The sequence below is a fragment of the Panthera uncia genome, chromosome D1 (genome assembly GCF_023721935.1).
Source record: "Panthera uncia isolate 11264 chromosome D1, Puncia_PCG_1.0, whole genome shotgun sequence".
Lineage (NCBI taxonomy): Eukaryota > Metazoa > Chordata > Mammalia > Carnivora > Felidae > Panthera > Panthera uncia.
In genome coordinates, this window is record NC_064808.1 from 90,416,966 (window position 1) to 90,433,987 (window position 17,022).

General features: G+C 38.8%; 1 protein-coding gene across 1 annotated transcript; it reads left to right on the forward strand.

Annotated features, from left to right (window-relative positions):
• The first annotated feature begins 11,439 nt into the window (after positions 1 to 11,439).
• Positions 11,440 to 16,189, forward strand: LOC125908537 (olfactory receptor 8B4). Its single transcript, XM_049611346.1, has 2 exons — positions 11,440 to 11,881; positions 13,620 to 16,189. The coding sequence occupies exons 1-2, from the start codon at positions 11,837 to 11,839 to the stop codon at positions 14,565 to 14,567; spliced, it is 993 nt and encodes a 330-aa protein (XP_049467303.1). The 5' UTR covers positions 11,440 to 11,836; the 3' UTR covers positions 14,568 to 16,189.
• The last annotated feature ends 833 nt before the right edge of the window (positions 16,190 to 17,022 follow it).

Here is a 17,022-nt window from a genome sequence, read left to right on the forward strand (position 1 = left end):
TTAGGGAAGGTACAGATCACTAAGAGTGAGTTCAAAAGAATGACTGTGGTGGAATCAGGGAACTGTGTTTAGATGGCACGGAACAGAGAACCATCACAGAATTGGAATGACTGGGACAGGGGAGACGAGAAGAACAGCATAAAGTCTCCGAAAAAGCAGACTAAGGAGTTGGAATAAAATCTGAACCCTCGCTTTTACTCAGCAGTTCTGTGACCTCACACGAGTTAGTTGATGTCTCTTCCTTTAAAAAAAAATTTTTTTTAACGTTTATTCATTTTTGAGAGACAGAGGCAGAGCACGAGCAGGGAAGGGGCAGAGAGAGAGAGACACAGAATCCGAGGCAGGCTCCAGGCTCCGAGCTGTCAGCACAGAGCCCGACGCGGGGCTCAAACTCACAAACTGCAAGATCATGACCTGAGCTGAAGTCGGTCGCTCAATGGAGTGAGCCACCCAGGTGCCCCTGATGTCTCTTCCTTTTTAAAACAGTTTCCGCAGGATTGTTAAGAGAATTAATTATTTCTTTCTCCATTTCTCCACTCTTTCCACATCCCATTTACAATATGTATTTATTTGTATGTTGACTGGGCAGTACATATTCATGGTATTTATAATTATTACCAAAAAATGATCAGTGAAAGGAAATCTCCCTTTACTCTACTTTTCTTGTCCTTCTGTATCCTCCCCAGGGTCTGTCACTGTTGCTTGTTGGTTGTATGTTTTAAGAGAGTCTTTCTATGCACAGTGCCTGTCTTAGCCAAGATGCAACAGGGAGTTACTCAGATCAGAGGGCTGAAAGCTATCAGCAGAAGGGAGGAGGGGGAAGGGACAAAAGCAGGGAAGGAATATGCTTTGTTTTGCAGAACTAGCAGTTCCTGACAAGGAAAGGCCAGGCTAGGTGTTTCCCCTGGTAGCCCCTTGCCTGGGCCACTCTGAGCTGGTCTGGAGCTGAGGACCTGTGCAGGAGCCCCCAAGTTGTCCTGAAGTTACCTTTAACTCATTACAATACTAAGATCTCCTCTTATGGGCAGTTTTCCACCCTATTTTAAACATACAATGTATTCATTAGCATGTTGACACGCCAGACATGTGCAGTTGAACCAAAGAGCCCAAGTAATAGAGATTGTATTAAGTTCCTTATTGTATATGCAAGCTCCCTGCCCCTAATATACTGAATAAAAGCTTCCTGTACTAGCCCCACAGGGAGACAGTGCTTTGAGACCTATCTTCCTCTCTCCTTACTTGTGACAAGTAGTACAAAGTTCTTTGCTTTCAGCCCTTTCTTGTGTTGTGTTCAATTCAGTGCACACCAAGTGGGAAGCCTCTTGAGTTCAGTTACACCTGCACATACATACACACCATCTTTTCCTTGTTTTCAAAGTTTATGAGCAGTTCCTTTAAAATGTAACTACCAATGAAAAGGCGGAGAAGGGACTGTTATTAGATAAATAAATGAATAAAAAAGCGGAAAAGGAATATATGAAGGGTTGTGGGTACCCAAAAAGAGGCAGAGAGAAAAGCATAATGTGAAAGCAAGGGAATGTCAGCTCTGGTTATATAAGTGTGTGCCCCAAGACACAGCTCACAGAATTTGGTTTTTCTGTTCTGTTTCTTCCAACTTGATTTTTATGATTGCAAAATTCTAATATATGGGGGTATATCTCATTAACAGCTTTCTACTACTGTATATTATTTTGTTTTTCCAAATTACCAATAAGGCTTAGCATACTTATTCAATGACTCTTTGAGTTTTCCCTAATGAGGATACATATTTTAGATTGGGAATTACTGAATGACATGAGATTTTGAATATTATTTCAAAATTCCTTCTTGAAAGTTTATCTCAATTCACACTCTTACTAGCAGTATAAACAAACTCAGACTGTCTACTCTTGGCCAGATTCTGTACTAGTAAGGGTGCCACTCATAAAAACTGATTACCTTTAATTTTGATAGTGCTGGGGTTGTGTTACCGTCTTCTCCTTTTATTCCTGTCTACTTCATAAATTACTTGTGGTATCTGAATGGATAAGGAAAAGAAAAGGAAAGGAAAGAAAAGAAAAGAAAAAAGAAAAGAAAAGAAAAGAAAAGAAAAGAAAGAAAAGAAGGAGCAGAATTGAGACTGCTTTCTTCTGCCTTTTTTTTTTTTTCCTTATATACGCCCTATAGGGGAGGGAAATAATTTTCCCTCTACCCTTCTAGATTCTTGGCTGAGACTCCCCTGTGATAAAAGACTGCTTAACAGAGAAAAACAAACAGAACTTTAATAACATGTATACCTCCTGTATACATGGGAGATACTCAGGAAGAATGGCCCAAGCCATGACCTTAAATACCATTTCCAGCTAAAGACAAAAGAGGATGCTGTTGGGGAGGGTCATCAGTTATGAAAGGTTATCAGATAAAGCACAATAAATGAAGGCATAGTTAATGCAGATGTAAGTTGCTATTAGATAATAGTTTCTAGAGATTTAGTCATCCCCCTCTTCTTGGTACAGAGGGAGAGACACTCTTACACATAGAGATTTCCCTTATAAATATTAATTTCCCTCACAAAAGGGCTACTTCTACTCGGTTTTCAGAGCTTCTTCTATGCCTTTGTTTTCTTAAAATTAATCAGATCAAGATAACCCTTATGCCAAAGATAAATATTTTGGGGCAGCAAATTCTACTCTACTTCATCCCTTTATTTTTTAAATGGCTTTTCCTTGGCTTCATCATAACTCAGTAATCTTTTTTTGAGCCAAGGAAGGGAAGATACTCTGGGGTTTTACTTTTGTGATGATCTATTGTGAGATGACTTTGTGGAATAGCTTTCTGTCACCTCTCTGCTGGTTTCAATGTCTCTACTCTGTGTTCTCAGAGCATACTGTACTTAACCTATTAAGTGTTGGTCAAAGTGTAGGGCCACTGATTTACTTTTCTGTATACATATCCACTACAAATTAGACTGTAAGTTTTGTGTGAGGGGAGTTCCTGGTGTCCATTCTTGATTAATAACCCACACCTAGTGGCTATAGCAGAACCAGGCTCTATCTTAGATTTGTAAGCCCCAACTTTCCACTCCTTTTTATGGTCAAGTATAGTGTTGTCAATATAAAATGATTAACTTAAGCAAACTCTAAATCACTATCAATTGAACACTGGCTCTGAAAGAAATTTTATAAAATACCAACAATTATGTATTCATTCTGTACTCTCCATTTTCACTCATATCCCAGAGACAACACACTGAAGAAAAACTTATACAATGAAAAAAAATTATTCATGTAAGAAGCTCCCATTTCCCCCAGAATATCAGATTAAGCCAGCAAGATTGTGTTCAAAAGAAAAATTAGCATATTGCTATTTTTCTTTTTAATGTTTATTTTTGAGGGGGGGGGGGAGAGAGAGAGAGCGAGCATGAGTGGGGGAGGGGCAGAGAGAGGGAGACACAGAATCCAACACAGGCTCCAGGCTCTGAGCTGTCAGCGCAGCTGACATGAGATCATGTCCTGAGCCTAGGTCCATGCTTAACTGACTGAGCCACCCAGGCGCCCCCAAAGATAAACTAGAAAAAGTTCACCAAGACCATAGACTGATTCTTCCTTGTTGACCTTGCAGGGCACAATACTGTTTTCTCAGAGCAAATCTTCCTTTCTTCACTGTCACAAATGAATATATTCTATAACCTGTCAGATTGTTTCTGGGAACATTTGATGATATAGTTTTTGGAACTTCGCAACTTCGTAGTTTTATTGAGGAAAATTACTACTTTTCCCTTTATAATGAAAACAAAGTTGTGGGAAGATATTTTGAGACTATGAAATGTCTTGTTTCTTTTCAATTTTTCACACTCTAGTTTTAGCATCCATTGATAATTCTTGCCTGAATCAATACTACTCTGATGGTTGAAAAGTAGAGATTTTTTTACTCCATCAGTCCTTCATTTGCTAGTTGGTACTTTGTCAGGAAGAACGTTTCCTTCTGTATATATTTATCTATTCACTCATTCATCTAGTTATTCATTCATATTATTGTGGACTCATGCTTTCTAATTTTATGTAATGGATTATGATTCATTATTGTCATTGCTTACTTTGATGCTCAATTTGTCCCTGATTTGTCCAGTGGGAGCCTCTTCATGCAAGTTCCTATGTTCTTTTAATATCTCTCTATTAGATTTTGAGCACTTTGTTGCTTTACAGAAAAACAATATGTTTCAGGCTTATTTTGTAACTTCCCTGCCCCAGCACTGGTTCTATTTAGAGACAAATGGTGTTTAAAACCAAAATATGAATGGTAGGTGGAATGAGCTGTATTTAATGTAATTCTGCAAGTAGGTATTTAATGGGAGAATATTCGTGTTTATAAAATATTCATTTATATGTTTTCTTCCTTGAGGATACCTGTCTGTGTACAAGTGATAGACCTGGTTCCCTGTGAATAAGCCAATGCTCCATGTCCCAAAGTCAGTGATTCCTGAGTGTCATCTGTGGTCCCCTTCTCACCATTTTTTACTAACTCACATGACAATCTCTTTAGGTTCCCATCAGTGACTGGTGAGACCACATGAAAGGAAGAAATAGGCCTGGAGTGGGAGGGAAAAAAGTCCTAAGACTCTTGTCCACACAATTTGGTTTTGATACCATTCTGTCTAGCTTCCTTAAAGCTAGGACTCCTAGTCCCATTTGCTTCCTTCCTTCATATTGTATCTTGCTTGCAGTGACTATGCACCCCCTACTTTTATCCTAACTTTCCAGACTTCCGTGACTTGAGAATGAAGGTGGACGAGAGTTCCACATTCAAGGGACTCATGTTTTTCAAACCCCAATATGACATTTTGGAAACTTTATGTCTTTTGGACTGTACATACAAGTTCTCGCGTAATCTTCTCTACAAGTTAAGGAGCTTGCTTAAGATTGTACAGATAGTAGGTGGTGGAGTAAAGAATTGAATTTAGACTGTCTCATTCTAGAGCCTATACTCTTACACTTGCTGCCTTCCAGAGGCTCAATCTGTGTGCCTAAGAAATAGCACATGTGATGCACATCTATTCATTTGTGCAATGTCCAAGTTCCTGCTGCCTTTGAGCTGAGAAAGTTGATATATTCACTCTCATTTGGAAACAATGTGCCTAAAAGGTATGTCAAGAGGAAGACCGTAAAGATTTTTCTCTTCATTTAATGCACTAAACTAGTAGGGTCAGTAATATAAACTTATGTGGGACCTGCTGAACTACTGTAATAGGAACTGGGCAGTAATACATGTAGAAAATGTTTATTTGAGGTTGTATTTCAAACCTCAACCTGGTGATCTAACACATGCAGAGAATGTAATGCCTGGCAGATATAGAAAGTGCTAAATAAATGTTGAACGAATCCTTAGTGAGACCTTAAAATACTAAATTAGTGTTTTGTTTTTAATATAATTTTTAAAAATAATTTTTCTTATATTTGCAAAAGTAATGCTCAAGTATTATGGGAATATATAAAAGTAGAGATAAGCAAAAGATTTTTAAAAAATCCATGATCCTACTACCTAGAGATAACTACTCAGGATTTTGGTGTATATTTTTTCAGAATATTTTTCTGTGTGGGTAGTTGTGGTGACTTAGACCATTTTGCAAAAACTACACACACACACACACACACACACACACACACACACACACTATACTATAGTATAGTTTTTTTTTGCAAAAACTATGTGTGTGTGTGTATATATATATATATATATATAGACACAAATGTGATATTAAGTACAATTTTGTAACTTTACTTTTCATTCTGTAACACACTGTAAACAGCTTTCCATGTGATTAAATTTTTATCAAAATCATGATTTTCAATGACTATATTCATTGCATTTAAAGCTAAAAGATCAGTGGAATGATGCAAAATGTTGCTATTTTCTGCACAGAAAGACATTGTTTTCTTTTTTCCAAAGAGTTTTTTTTTTAACTGTGATATGTTCATCTGATGATCTCAAATTCCTTCTCTAAATTCTAAGAGTAGCTTTGTCTTTGATTTATTCTTAGTGTCAATTCTGCATATTCCTCCCACTACATTAGTTCAGTTTTCCTGGTCTCCATCCTTCTTATCTTTTACCAAACGTCAAAGGCAAGTCTAGAGATTCTAGCCTTATTTATGCTTCACATTTCTCTTTCCCTAGTGAAGAAGACTCTACATCCCAGGCAGGTAGTTAAAGAAGCAACCCTTTGTCTTCCCCCATATCCTACTCACTGTAACCCAAAGGAAAGGAACAATTTATAGGACTCATGAGAAATTGGGAGAATGAACTTATGTGGCTCAGTGTGGCCTCGCCACCTTCTTATGGCCCCTTGCCCCATTTCTGATTAGGACAGGCACATTCTCAAGATCCCCAATCATCTCTTTCATTTGTAACCCTTCTCCTTTATTGGAGAATACCAACTGTTGACCAGCTTGGTTTAGACCTATATTCATTAATTTAGTTTGTGATGGGCCATGAAGGAATTATAAAGTCCTATTGTACATCCAGGGGTCTTTCAATCAACTTTATCAGCAATAAAACTGGAATTTTTTTTTTGGTCTGACATCTGTGTCTAATTTCAGAAATGGAAGAGAGATATGATTTATTATTATTACCCCTAACCCTTCTCAACTATTTGCTACCCCTCTCTGCCATGTATACAATAATTCAAGTCTCACTATCATTTGCCATTCCCCAAATTCACACTGCTTTTTTCCCTCTAATGGCCTTTTAATTTCCTTTTGTGACTCCCTTTGCTCAGAATGTCCTCCTGATTTTCTCTGCTGGTAACCTTCTACTTATATTCAAGCCTAATAGCAATGCATTTCTAAAACCATATCATAAAACAGATTGCATATTTCCATAGTAACAATGTAATAATTGGAGACTATTTCTGAATAAAGATCTAGCACAAAATAACCTGTTGGGGAGTTCTATTTTTTTTTTTCAAAATTTTTTGAGGAACCTCAATAGTGTTTTCCAGAGTGGCTATACCAGTTTGCACTTCCATCAGCAGTGCAAAAGTGTTCCCCTTTCTCCACATCCTTGCCAACATCTGTTGTTGCCTGAGTTGGTAATTTTAGCCATTCTGACTGGTGTGAGGTTGTGTCTCAATGTGGTTTTGATTTGTACAAAATAACCTGTTACAAAAAATCAAAGACATACTTTCTAGAATACTCTATAATGATTTTTTGGAGGAAAATGATTTCCCAAGTTTTAAAAAGTGTACAAAAAGCTATTCCATGTATTGATTTTATACAAAATATCAAAGGCAATACAGTGAAGATAGAGTCCACAAAAAACAGAACCCTATCATGACATTGCCCAATTTAAACAAACGCTAGTTATTTAATCATTAATAAAAATAGTTATTGTGCCATAAGCTGCCTTAGATGTTAAATATAATCCTCTTTATTATTATTATTATTATTTTCTAAGGCCTGTATTACATTAAAAAAGAGTCATCGAAGAATTGAAAGTTTTAAAAACTTTGCGTAGGAGTATGAAGAATAATCTGTGGAATCGGAAATACTTGTTCATTTATCCTCCAAACCACATCCAAACATTTCCATGAAAGGGGAAAAATCATTCAAAACAGAGCAAAACTTTGAGGGAGAGTTTGTTACATCTCTCTAAGAAGGTGATTTTTGCAGATGTGTCCACCTTCATCCCAGGGATAAATTTGTCCCACAGCGTGAATGCTTTCTCTGTCTCCACTCCCCGTGTACAGCCCCATGAATCTCCAGTCCTTATTATACAAGCCAGAGTTGTTGACTGCAAACAGCAGAAGTTATTCTGGTTAGCTTTGGCAAAAGAGGGAGTTAATTGGCAAGAAATTGGGGGTAATTAACAGACTCTTAGAGAAGGCTGGGGAACCAGCTTCTGAAGCTAGTCAGGGGAAGCCAGGTGGTAGAACCACAGCCAAGCTGTACTGCAGAACCATCTGGTTAGGCTGCACTGGGTATCACCAATACCTAATACTTGTTATCAATTGGTAGTTGTTCTGTCTTTGTCTTTGACAAAATGAAATATAAATTGTTCCTCTTTCTTGTGTCACTTATTCCAGACTCAGAGTCCTGCATGGGAACATCTGACTGGCTGAGCTCAGTCTTTTGTTCTTTGGGGAAGTTTCACAGAAGGAGGCTGAGTTTGGCTTCAACCAAGGGTCACACAAGGGCAGATTCCCAAACATGGAAGGAGTACCAATGCTGCACAGTCAATATTTCTACCTAGTTATGTATAAGCATCTGTTTATTCTAGGTATCTAGGTATATATCTAGATTATATATTTAAAGGGCAGGGATTGTGTCCGTTTTGATGGTTGCTCTTTATTCTCAGAGCGAAACACAGGCCCAAGAATGTAGCAAATGCTATCTGTCTATTGGACCTTCACTATTTTTACATTTCTTAAGTTACATTTCTAACTCATAGTCTTTCCCCCCCATCCCCCAGGCTGATGCCAACTTTGGATAATTTCTTTAGATCTACCCTCCAATTTACCCATTATCTCTTTGCCTGTGTTTAAGAGGCTGTCTAACATATTTATACAGTTCCTCATTTCAACTATCAGGTTTTCATTTCTACAAGCTCTATTTGATTATTTTAAAAACCTGCCTTGTCAATTTTTATGGGGCCTTCATTACACTTCCAATTTGCTCCCCCCCACCCTTTGAACACGTTAAATAAATTATTTTGTATTCTGTCCCTGATAAGCCTAATGATTTTGCAGGTCTGGTTCTATAGCTTGTGGTTTATCATTTAATGATGATTCTCATTTCTGGTGGCTTATTTTGTGTTTGTTTACTGCTTTTCATTAAGAGCTCATGATCCCTGGATAGTTATCTGGGGAAATTCTTTGATATCTGGAGCTAACTTGTATTTTCCAGAGACAATTTTTTTTTGTTATATATGTAATATGATTTTTAAAATTTATTTATTTATTTATTTATTTATTCATCCATCCATCCATCCATCCATCTATCCATTTATTTGCTTGAAACACAGAGGTTGCTAGAAATTCTCAGAGGATATTTTATCTCTTTCTCTTCCCTAGAGCCGAGGCCAAGTCAGACACATATCTTTGCCTTCTTCCTATGCGGGCTTTTTAAAATTCATCTACTTTAGCCATGGAAGATGTTTCTTTTTGGGGACCCAGTATTATGAGTCAATAATGGTTCCAAACTCTCAGGCTTCCAGGATTCAGTCATAAAAGGATTTATCCCAGGATTTATCTCTTGGGTCCTGCATAGGCAACTCAATTAACACCCAACTCTGGGCCATAGGAAATCTACTAGTTCCCCAAGGACAAACTCCAGGTCCAGTGCTTGTGTGCCCCTTGGATACAGATCTTTTCTCTTTTGCTCTCACAGGAATTCACTTAGTTCCTGCCTCATCAAACATTAGCAGGTAGAGGATTTTTATATTTTACTCAGAATTCTTAGTTTTGTTCTATCAGGGAAGAATTTTCTGAGTATAAAATTTGCAAGAGTGCTGGAAATAGCTGGCCTTAATAAATACTTATTGGATGATGAATCAATGAGTAAGTTGATTCTACTCCAATAAAGAGAGGTCATGCCCATTCTTCCATTGCTGGGCCATTGCCATACATCTGTCAAACTGTTATTCAAGAAGGAGAAATGTAGCAGATATGAAATTATGTGTACTAAAAGCAAATAACTATTTTCTTCATAAAAATAAGCCTAAAAACATCTAACTACAGAACTGAAAAGAGATTTTCTGAGTAGTAAGGGGGAATTGGATCAAGTAGTTCAAACTTGTACTAAAAATTCCTCTGGCCATTTCCCTTGAGTATTTTCCCCTGATGTCTACCAACTAGCATGCAGGTCCTAGAGGGCTTCTGTGCCCTTAATATTGGATAAATGACCATAAACTTGCTGTCCTGTGCTATGTCTTGAGGAAAGGCCGGAGGGTTCCAATATGACTGTCCTGAAGTCTAGAAGATGACAAAAGAGAAATAGGAGTGGAAAGAGAGGGAGGGAAGGAGGGAAGGAGGGAGGGAGGGGGAGAGAGAGAGAGAGACAGAGAGACAGAGAGAGACAGGGAGAGACAGAGAGAGAGGTAAAAGCTGTACCCTGTTAGGACTGAATCTTGGAAGCCACGTAGCATTGCTTCTGCCATGCTCTTTTGGAAAAATCCTAAGTCCTTGCCTAGATGCAAGTGTAGGGAACATAAATCCCATCTCTTTATTTGAGGAATGTCAGTCCTATTGTACCAAGAACATGTGGGATGCAAGATATGTGTGTGTGTGTGTGTGTGTGTGTGTGTGTGTGTGTATGTGCGCGCGCGCACTGGCCATCTTTGGAAAAAACAAAAACATCTTCCATATACATGTATACTGTATAGTTGTTGTAAATATTATGTTACATTAGAAAACATCCAGCATAATGTCAGGTACTGTAGTTGCACCATATGCATCAATTCTTTTACCTCTTGATTCCCTCCCTTTATATAAGAAATAAAGGGAGTTTTATCTTAAGAGATACAAGATGGATAAAAAATATAAAATGATGGTCCTTTTGCATGTGCCACCATACTGAGTTGTTAGGTCAGTAAATTCCCATTTTACAAGTGGGAATTATGGATCAAAGGTGCTTAGTAAATTTAGTGTTAGCTTGGCAGGATGATTTGCTAAAATATTAATTTGTTTTTGTTTTCCATTTGTTTTAAGTCAACGTTTAATTTCAAGTGTAGCAAGGATACAGCTTGATGAATTTTTACCAACTGAACACATCCATGTAACCAGTATCCCTATGAAAAACAGAACGTCAGCAACCCTGAGACATCCTTCATATATATATATCCCTCTCCAGTCACTAGGCTGGAGACCAAGCATAACTGCTATCTGACTTCTAACACCACAGAGTGATTTTCTTAGTTTTGAAATTCATATACATGAAATCATAAAGTATGCACTCTTTTGTGCTTGGCTTCTTCTGTTTCATAATAGGTTTGTGACCTTTATCTATGCTATTAGCTTTCATGGCTATATGGAATTCTGTTTTATTAATACCAATTTATTATCCAGTCTACAGTTGATTGACATATGGGTTGTTTTCAGTTCTTGATTATTATGTATAATGGTGCTATGAAAATTCTTGACATGTCTTTAGGTAAACATGTATACTTATTTTTATGGGGTATGGACCTAGCAGTAGAATTGATGGGTCAAAATGTATGTCTATGTCCAAATTTGTTAAATATTACTAATCAATTTATTGTACTATATACCATGATATTCAACAATGTTGTTCCATTGTACCAATGGTTACAAGGTAAAATTATACTAATGTTTATTCCTTCAACCAATGTGATTCTTTTCCCTCTTATTTCCCTTCCACCTATTTTAGGCAGGTAGTTCAGGTTTGTATTTCTCTGCTTTGGAGATTTTGGTTAGGTATAAATCAGAAACAGCTTGCAGCAAGTGTTCTTCCTATTTTTGAACCTGAATCTATTGAGATACAGTATTGGTTGGTCAGAAGGAGTAAGTTCAGTTAAGGAGAACTTTCAGGGCAAGAAGGGTGAAAGACAGATACTTCCTTAGCCAGAATGGGGATGGAGGTCAATGGGTCTAAGAGACAGTAGGGGCCAGAGGACCTGAACAGCTGCTTATGCTCTTTTTAGTAGGGTGACCATGTAATTTCCTCTCCAAATCCAGACACTTTTCAGAGTGAGAAAGTATGCTATTAATAATTATACAGGGATAATAGATGTAAATCAGAACTATTCCAGGAAAACTGGGATTATTTTAAGCAGCCTCAGTTAACTTACAAATGCAGTTGCTTACATGCCTTTGAATGTTTCTTAGAATATTCATGTAGCAGATCATATGGAAAGCAGCTCTGTCATCTGGAGAATGACAGGACTAAAACAGGTACATCTCCTGTTACATCTCGGCCTTCACACATCTATAGAGTAACTTTATGCAGGTGTGTGTGTGCTTCCTTGCATATGTGTTGGTATATTTTAATCTCCTTATATATAGCAAAGGCCTGCCTGTGGCCCTTAATAGAGCTGAGGGTAGGTGGTGTTTGTGGTGGTGGTGGTGGTGTGGTGTCTCCACTGTTCTGAACAGCTCAGGCTCTTAGAAACATTTTGTCTGAGGTGCTCTCTGTAGCATCTACAATTCTGATCTAAAAATTTTTGGTCCTATTAGCAAAACTCCTGCTGAAGATCTGGAAATGGTGGCTAAAATAAATTTGAGGTCATTTTCCTTTATTTATTTATTTTTTTACTGTTTATTTTTGAGAGAGAGAGAGAGAGAAAGAGAGAGAGAGAGAGAGAGAGAGGAAGAGACAGAGTGTGAGTGGGGGAGGGGCAGAGAGAAAGAGGAGACACAGAATCTGAAACAGTCTTCAGGTTCTGAGCTGTCAGCACAGAGCCTAATGTGGGGCTCGAACTCACAAACCGTGAGATCATGACCTGAGCTGAAGTCAGATGCTAAACTGATCGAGCCACCCAGGTGTCCCAAGGCCATTTTTCTTTAAAGTCAACCTTAAGTACCAAGAGTTAATGAAGGAGAGGAAAAATGAGCCCCCACATTCAGCATGAATGGTATGAAATCCCTGGGGTAATGGGGAAATTTGAGTAGAACAACTGAGTCCCAAGATGCCAGCTAAGCAGCATTATCCAGGTTGTCAACAAAGACAGTGCAAGTCCTTCCTCATAGACAAGTCTCTGAGAAATTCCCAGGGAAATTGTCTGTAAGCAGGCCCCTGAGATCATCAAGTAGCATAAAGTTCTCTGTGATATGCCAGCTGGGGTTCTGGTAAAAATGAGAGTTGCTATTTTTTTTGCTCCTGAAGTTGATGTAGACCATCTGGGAAAATCCACAAACAGAAATCTTAGTCTATTCCCAGAGCACCTTGGTGACTGGGGTCTGTAAAAGGTCTGATTCTCAACACTAAGGGAATAAGAAGAGTGCACTTGAGGCTGCCTCCTTTATGCATGAACATCATTTTCTCCTTTGGGCTAATGGAAAAAAGGCTGCATAAAGCCCAGCACTGAGTGAGGCCAGGGAGAAGGAAGGTGAATGTCTGAATCCCATGTTTCCTTATAGTTTTCTTTTAAACCCACATCCAAGAGGTCTAGGGTATATTGGTCTCTTCTCTGCTCTCAACACTGACTTTGATGTGAGATGGAGTGGAGGGCTTAGAGGAAGAGAATAGGGTGTGCAGAGACAGTAGGGGACACTATTGGCTTTCTCTATAGGGGAGGGAGGCAGAGAATGGGTGGAGACAGTGAGTCACATGAGAGCTCCTGTCTCTCAGAGCCTGAGGCAGTAGGCTCAGGTTGTACTCCTGGCTCTTGTGATGTCCTTCTGTTAGTCCTTGGGCAGCAAATGCAGGAATTCTGTCTCCTCATCTCTCAAGAAGGGACAGAATTCTTGTGCCCAAGAACACACTCTAGCCCAGGGGAGCTCAGATATAGTCACAGACATGTTGTCAATGGCTTGGCTGGGGGTGGGGGGCGGGGGGCGGTGCATAGATGAGAGAAGAAAGTAAAGTAAAAAGGAAGGACATCCATGCACTGGCTCATCTTCTAGAGCCTTCTTCCATCAGCTATGCTTATATCTATTATCAATCTATGTATTTTATTGTTTGTTTCCACAGACAGCTCCCTGGAAGAGAATGACTCTGAGAAACAGCTCCTCAGTGACTGAGTTTATCCTAGTGGGATTATCAGAACAACCAGAGCTCCAGCTTCCCCTCTTCGTCCTGTTCTTAGGGATCTATGCGTTTACTGTGGTGGGCAACTTGGGCTTGATTACCTTAATTGGGCTAAGTTCTAGCCTTCACACTCCCATGTACTTTTTTCTCTTCAACTTGTCTTTTATAGATCTCTGTTATTCCTGTGTATTTACCCCCAAAATGCTGAATGATTTTCTGTCAGAAAATGTCATCTCTTACGTGGGATGCATGACTCAACTTTTTTTCTTCTGTTTCTTTGTCAATTCTGAGTGCTATGTGTTGGTATCAATGGCCTATGATCGCTATGTGGCTATCTGCAAGCCTCTGCTGTACACGGTCACCATGTCCCCTCAGGTCTGTTCTCTGCTCATGTTTGGTTCATATGTGATAGGGTTTGCTGGAGCCATGGCCCACACTGGGAGCATATGGAGACTGACTTTCTGTGATTCCAACATCATCCACCATTATCTGTGTGAAGTTCTTCCTCTCCTGCAGCTCTCCTGCACCAGCACCCATGTCAATGAGCTAGTGTTTTTTATTGTTGTGGGAGTGGTCATCACAATATCCAGTATTAGCATCTTCATTTCTTATGCCTTGATTCTCTCTAATATCCTCCATATTCCTTCTGCTGGGGGTAGATCCAAAGCCATCAGCACATGTGGCTCCCACATAATTGCTGTTGCTTTGTTTTTTGGGTCAGGGGCATTCACCTATTTAACAAGCTCTTTTCCTGCATCTATGGACCAGAGTAAATTTGCCTCAGTCTTTTACACCAATGTGGTTCCCATGCTTAATCCTTTGATCTACAGTTTGAGGAATAAGGATGTGAAACTTGCGCTGGGTAAAACCCTGAGAACAGTGCTCTCCTGATGGTTCTATTTGTATAAATTAATTACTGGTAAGCATCATACTTAAGTATCTTTTTATTTACAGGTGCAGAACTTTTCATCTTTTTTCTCAGCTAGGTCTTCTTTCCAGTTAACCACAAGTCTCTTGCTTATACACTTCTTGAAGATTATGCTATTTTGTAAGATTTAAGTTGGTTCATTGCATGCAATTTAGCATCTATTAAGTGTCTACTGTTTACTAGACTCTATATGGGGCCCAAGAGATAGATGAATAAGATGTGGCCCCATGCCTTCCATTCTTTTCTTGGTAGACTAAATGGATTTTCCAAACAACATTTCTGGCTGGGGGATGGAGCAGGTGATGGTATGAAGGTCCAGGACAGTGAACTTATGTTTTCTTCAGGTATGGGAGTAGCTTTACCAAAGACCAATGTAGATACCTTGGAGCCATAAGTAAGATAGTCTCCCAGCTCATTGAGAAGTTGCTTGCCCAGGGAGATCATAAATCATCTCTTTAATGTACGTACTTGTACACATAAGAGAAGCCCTTGCACAAGAGTTCTTTACACGGTTTGAAATGTAAAGATAAATCAAAACTAAAATCTTTCATTTCCAAGTTTCAGAACACTTAGGGCTTGGAATGGTAACCATGGTGTAGGCGGTTTTGTAATTGGGCCAATTTCTTGGGCTCTGTATGCTAAGGCTGAAAGCAAGAACAAAGAAGAAATTTCACAGATTTATATGATTGTTAACTGCTACCTCTCCTCTATACTTCCCTGGAGATACTGTGTACATTATGGGGCATTTAGGAAAATTCTTTTATTCTTTAAAGTCGATTTAGATTTTACTGTCTCTAAGAATATGTATGTATTGATATATGTATGTGTGTGTGTTACAGTTAACTATTAGAGAATCAGGAAGAAAGAGGAGTCATATTACACTTTCTGCTTGCAGGGAAACTTGAAATGGATCCAGATTTTGAGTGCCAAAGTCCACTTTGTACTGCTCTGCTGAAGATTCTGCTATGCTATATTGAATAGTTCAGATTTCAAGGAATATACCCTTATAAACTTCCTTGAGTGTAGGCAGCAAGGTGAACCCAGGACCAGACCAACCCATGTGCAAAGATGGGCAGATGGAGACTCAGTGTGGCTAGAAGAATGGGGCTGAGTAGAGGCTAGAACTTGGGGTACCCTTGAGAAGACTCTCTGTGAAGAGTATTTGGTAATTTTTTTGGATATGGAGAGAGTAATATAAAGTACTGAGTTGATGTACTTTTCTTTGCCTGTATTTCTTTACCTCATCCATAAAATTGGATAGTTGCTCAGTTTGTATTGGTATGAGAAACAAGGCAGTAAGAAGTTAGTCCTTCTTGACATTTAGTTCTCTGCTGATACTCATGTGGAAGCAGCAGCATCATACTGAGAAGAAAGGTAGTTCAAGTGTTCCAGGTTTTGGCCAGAAGCATGCCAGACTGTGATGGAGTTGAGAACAGAATGGGGAAGGACCTGCAGCATGGAACTGACTAAGGAGGAGACAGAAGACAAACCTTATTTTCTCCAAATATGCTAACGTGAGGAGATCTCAAAAGAAGGTAGAAAAATCTGCTAAATATTTGGATTATACCTAGATTATGATAATCATACTTAACATTTACTGAGTATATACAATGTTTGGGCACTTTTAAGGTACCTTACCTACATTAAACTCATTGGAATTGTATTAATGCCATACTGAACAACTGCTTGTTGGTCCTTTGGGCCTAGCTGACTTCTACCCTCTGTAGGACTGTCTGTGTCTGGATATGTGGGGATCTTGGGGATATTAGGAAAGAGTAGAGAATAGGGAGAGATAAGAGCAAGTATACTATGATACAAAGAAAAAAATTACCATTGGTATAAATGAGTAGGAACAAGGAATAAATCAGAACCATAAGGATATGAGTGAATGAATGAATGAAAAGGAATACTTATGAAATAAATGCATTAAATCCACAAAATATCCTTCTTTACACTCATTACATATGGTACTGGGGTGAGCAGAGGTGAAAACATAAGTTTGACTTATGGAGATACTGGCTTGGATCTTTAGGAAAGCAGTCCCGTTAAAGATCTGAAATGACAAAACTCAGAGGTACTTTCCTGGTTCTTACAATAGCCAGATAAGACACATTTATTGCTCCTACAGGAAAGACAACATTTTGTAAATTCCAAAGACCTTCACTCCTCTCCCAAACCAAGGATAAGTCATCTTTCCTGTCCTTTTAAGGTCGGTGTTGAGGAATTGTAGGTTCTCAGTGGTCAACAGACAGGAATAGGTTTGGGGCTTCTGCTTTACAGTAACGGAGAGACCTAATTTGATACTCTGTGTCCAGTGTCCTCAGGTGAATCCCTCTGCCACAATACCAAAACCCTGTCACCTGATCTTATCATGACATTTTCATTTTCAGGAAAGGAAGTTTTCCCCTTTAGGAAGCA

What these genes read in the sequence shown, in the direction of transcription:
- LOC125908537 (XM_049611346.1), top strand. Translation starts at nt 11,837, where the DNA reads ATGGAAAGCAGCTCTGTCATCTGGAGAATGACAGGACTAAAACAG. An exon ending in GAATGACAGGACTAAAACAG is followed by an intron (nt 11,882 to 13,619) that starts GTACATCTCCTG and finishes TTGTTTCCACAG; the next exon opens with ACAGCTCCCTGGAAGAGAAT.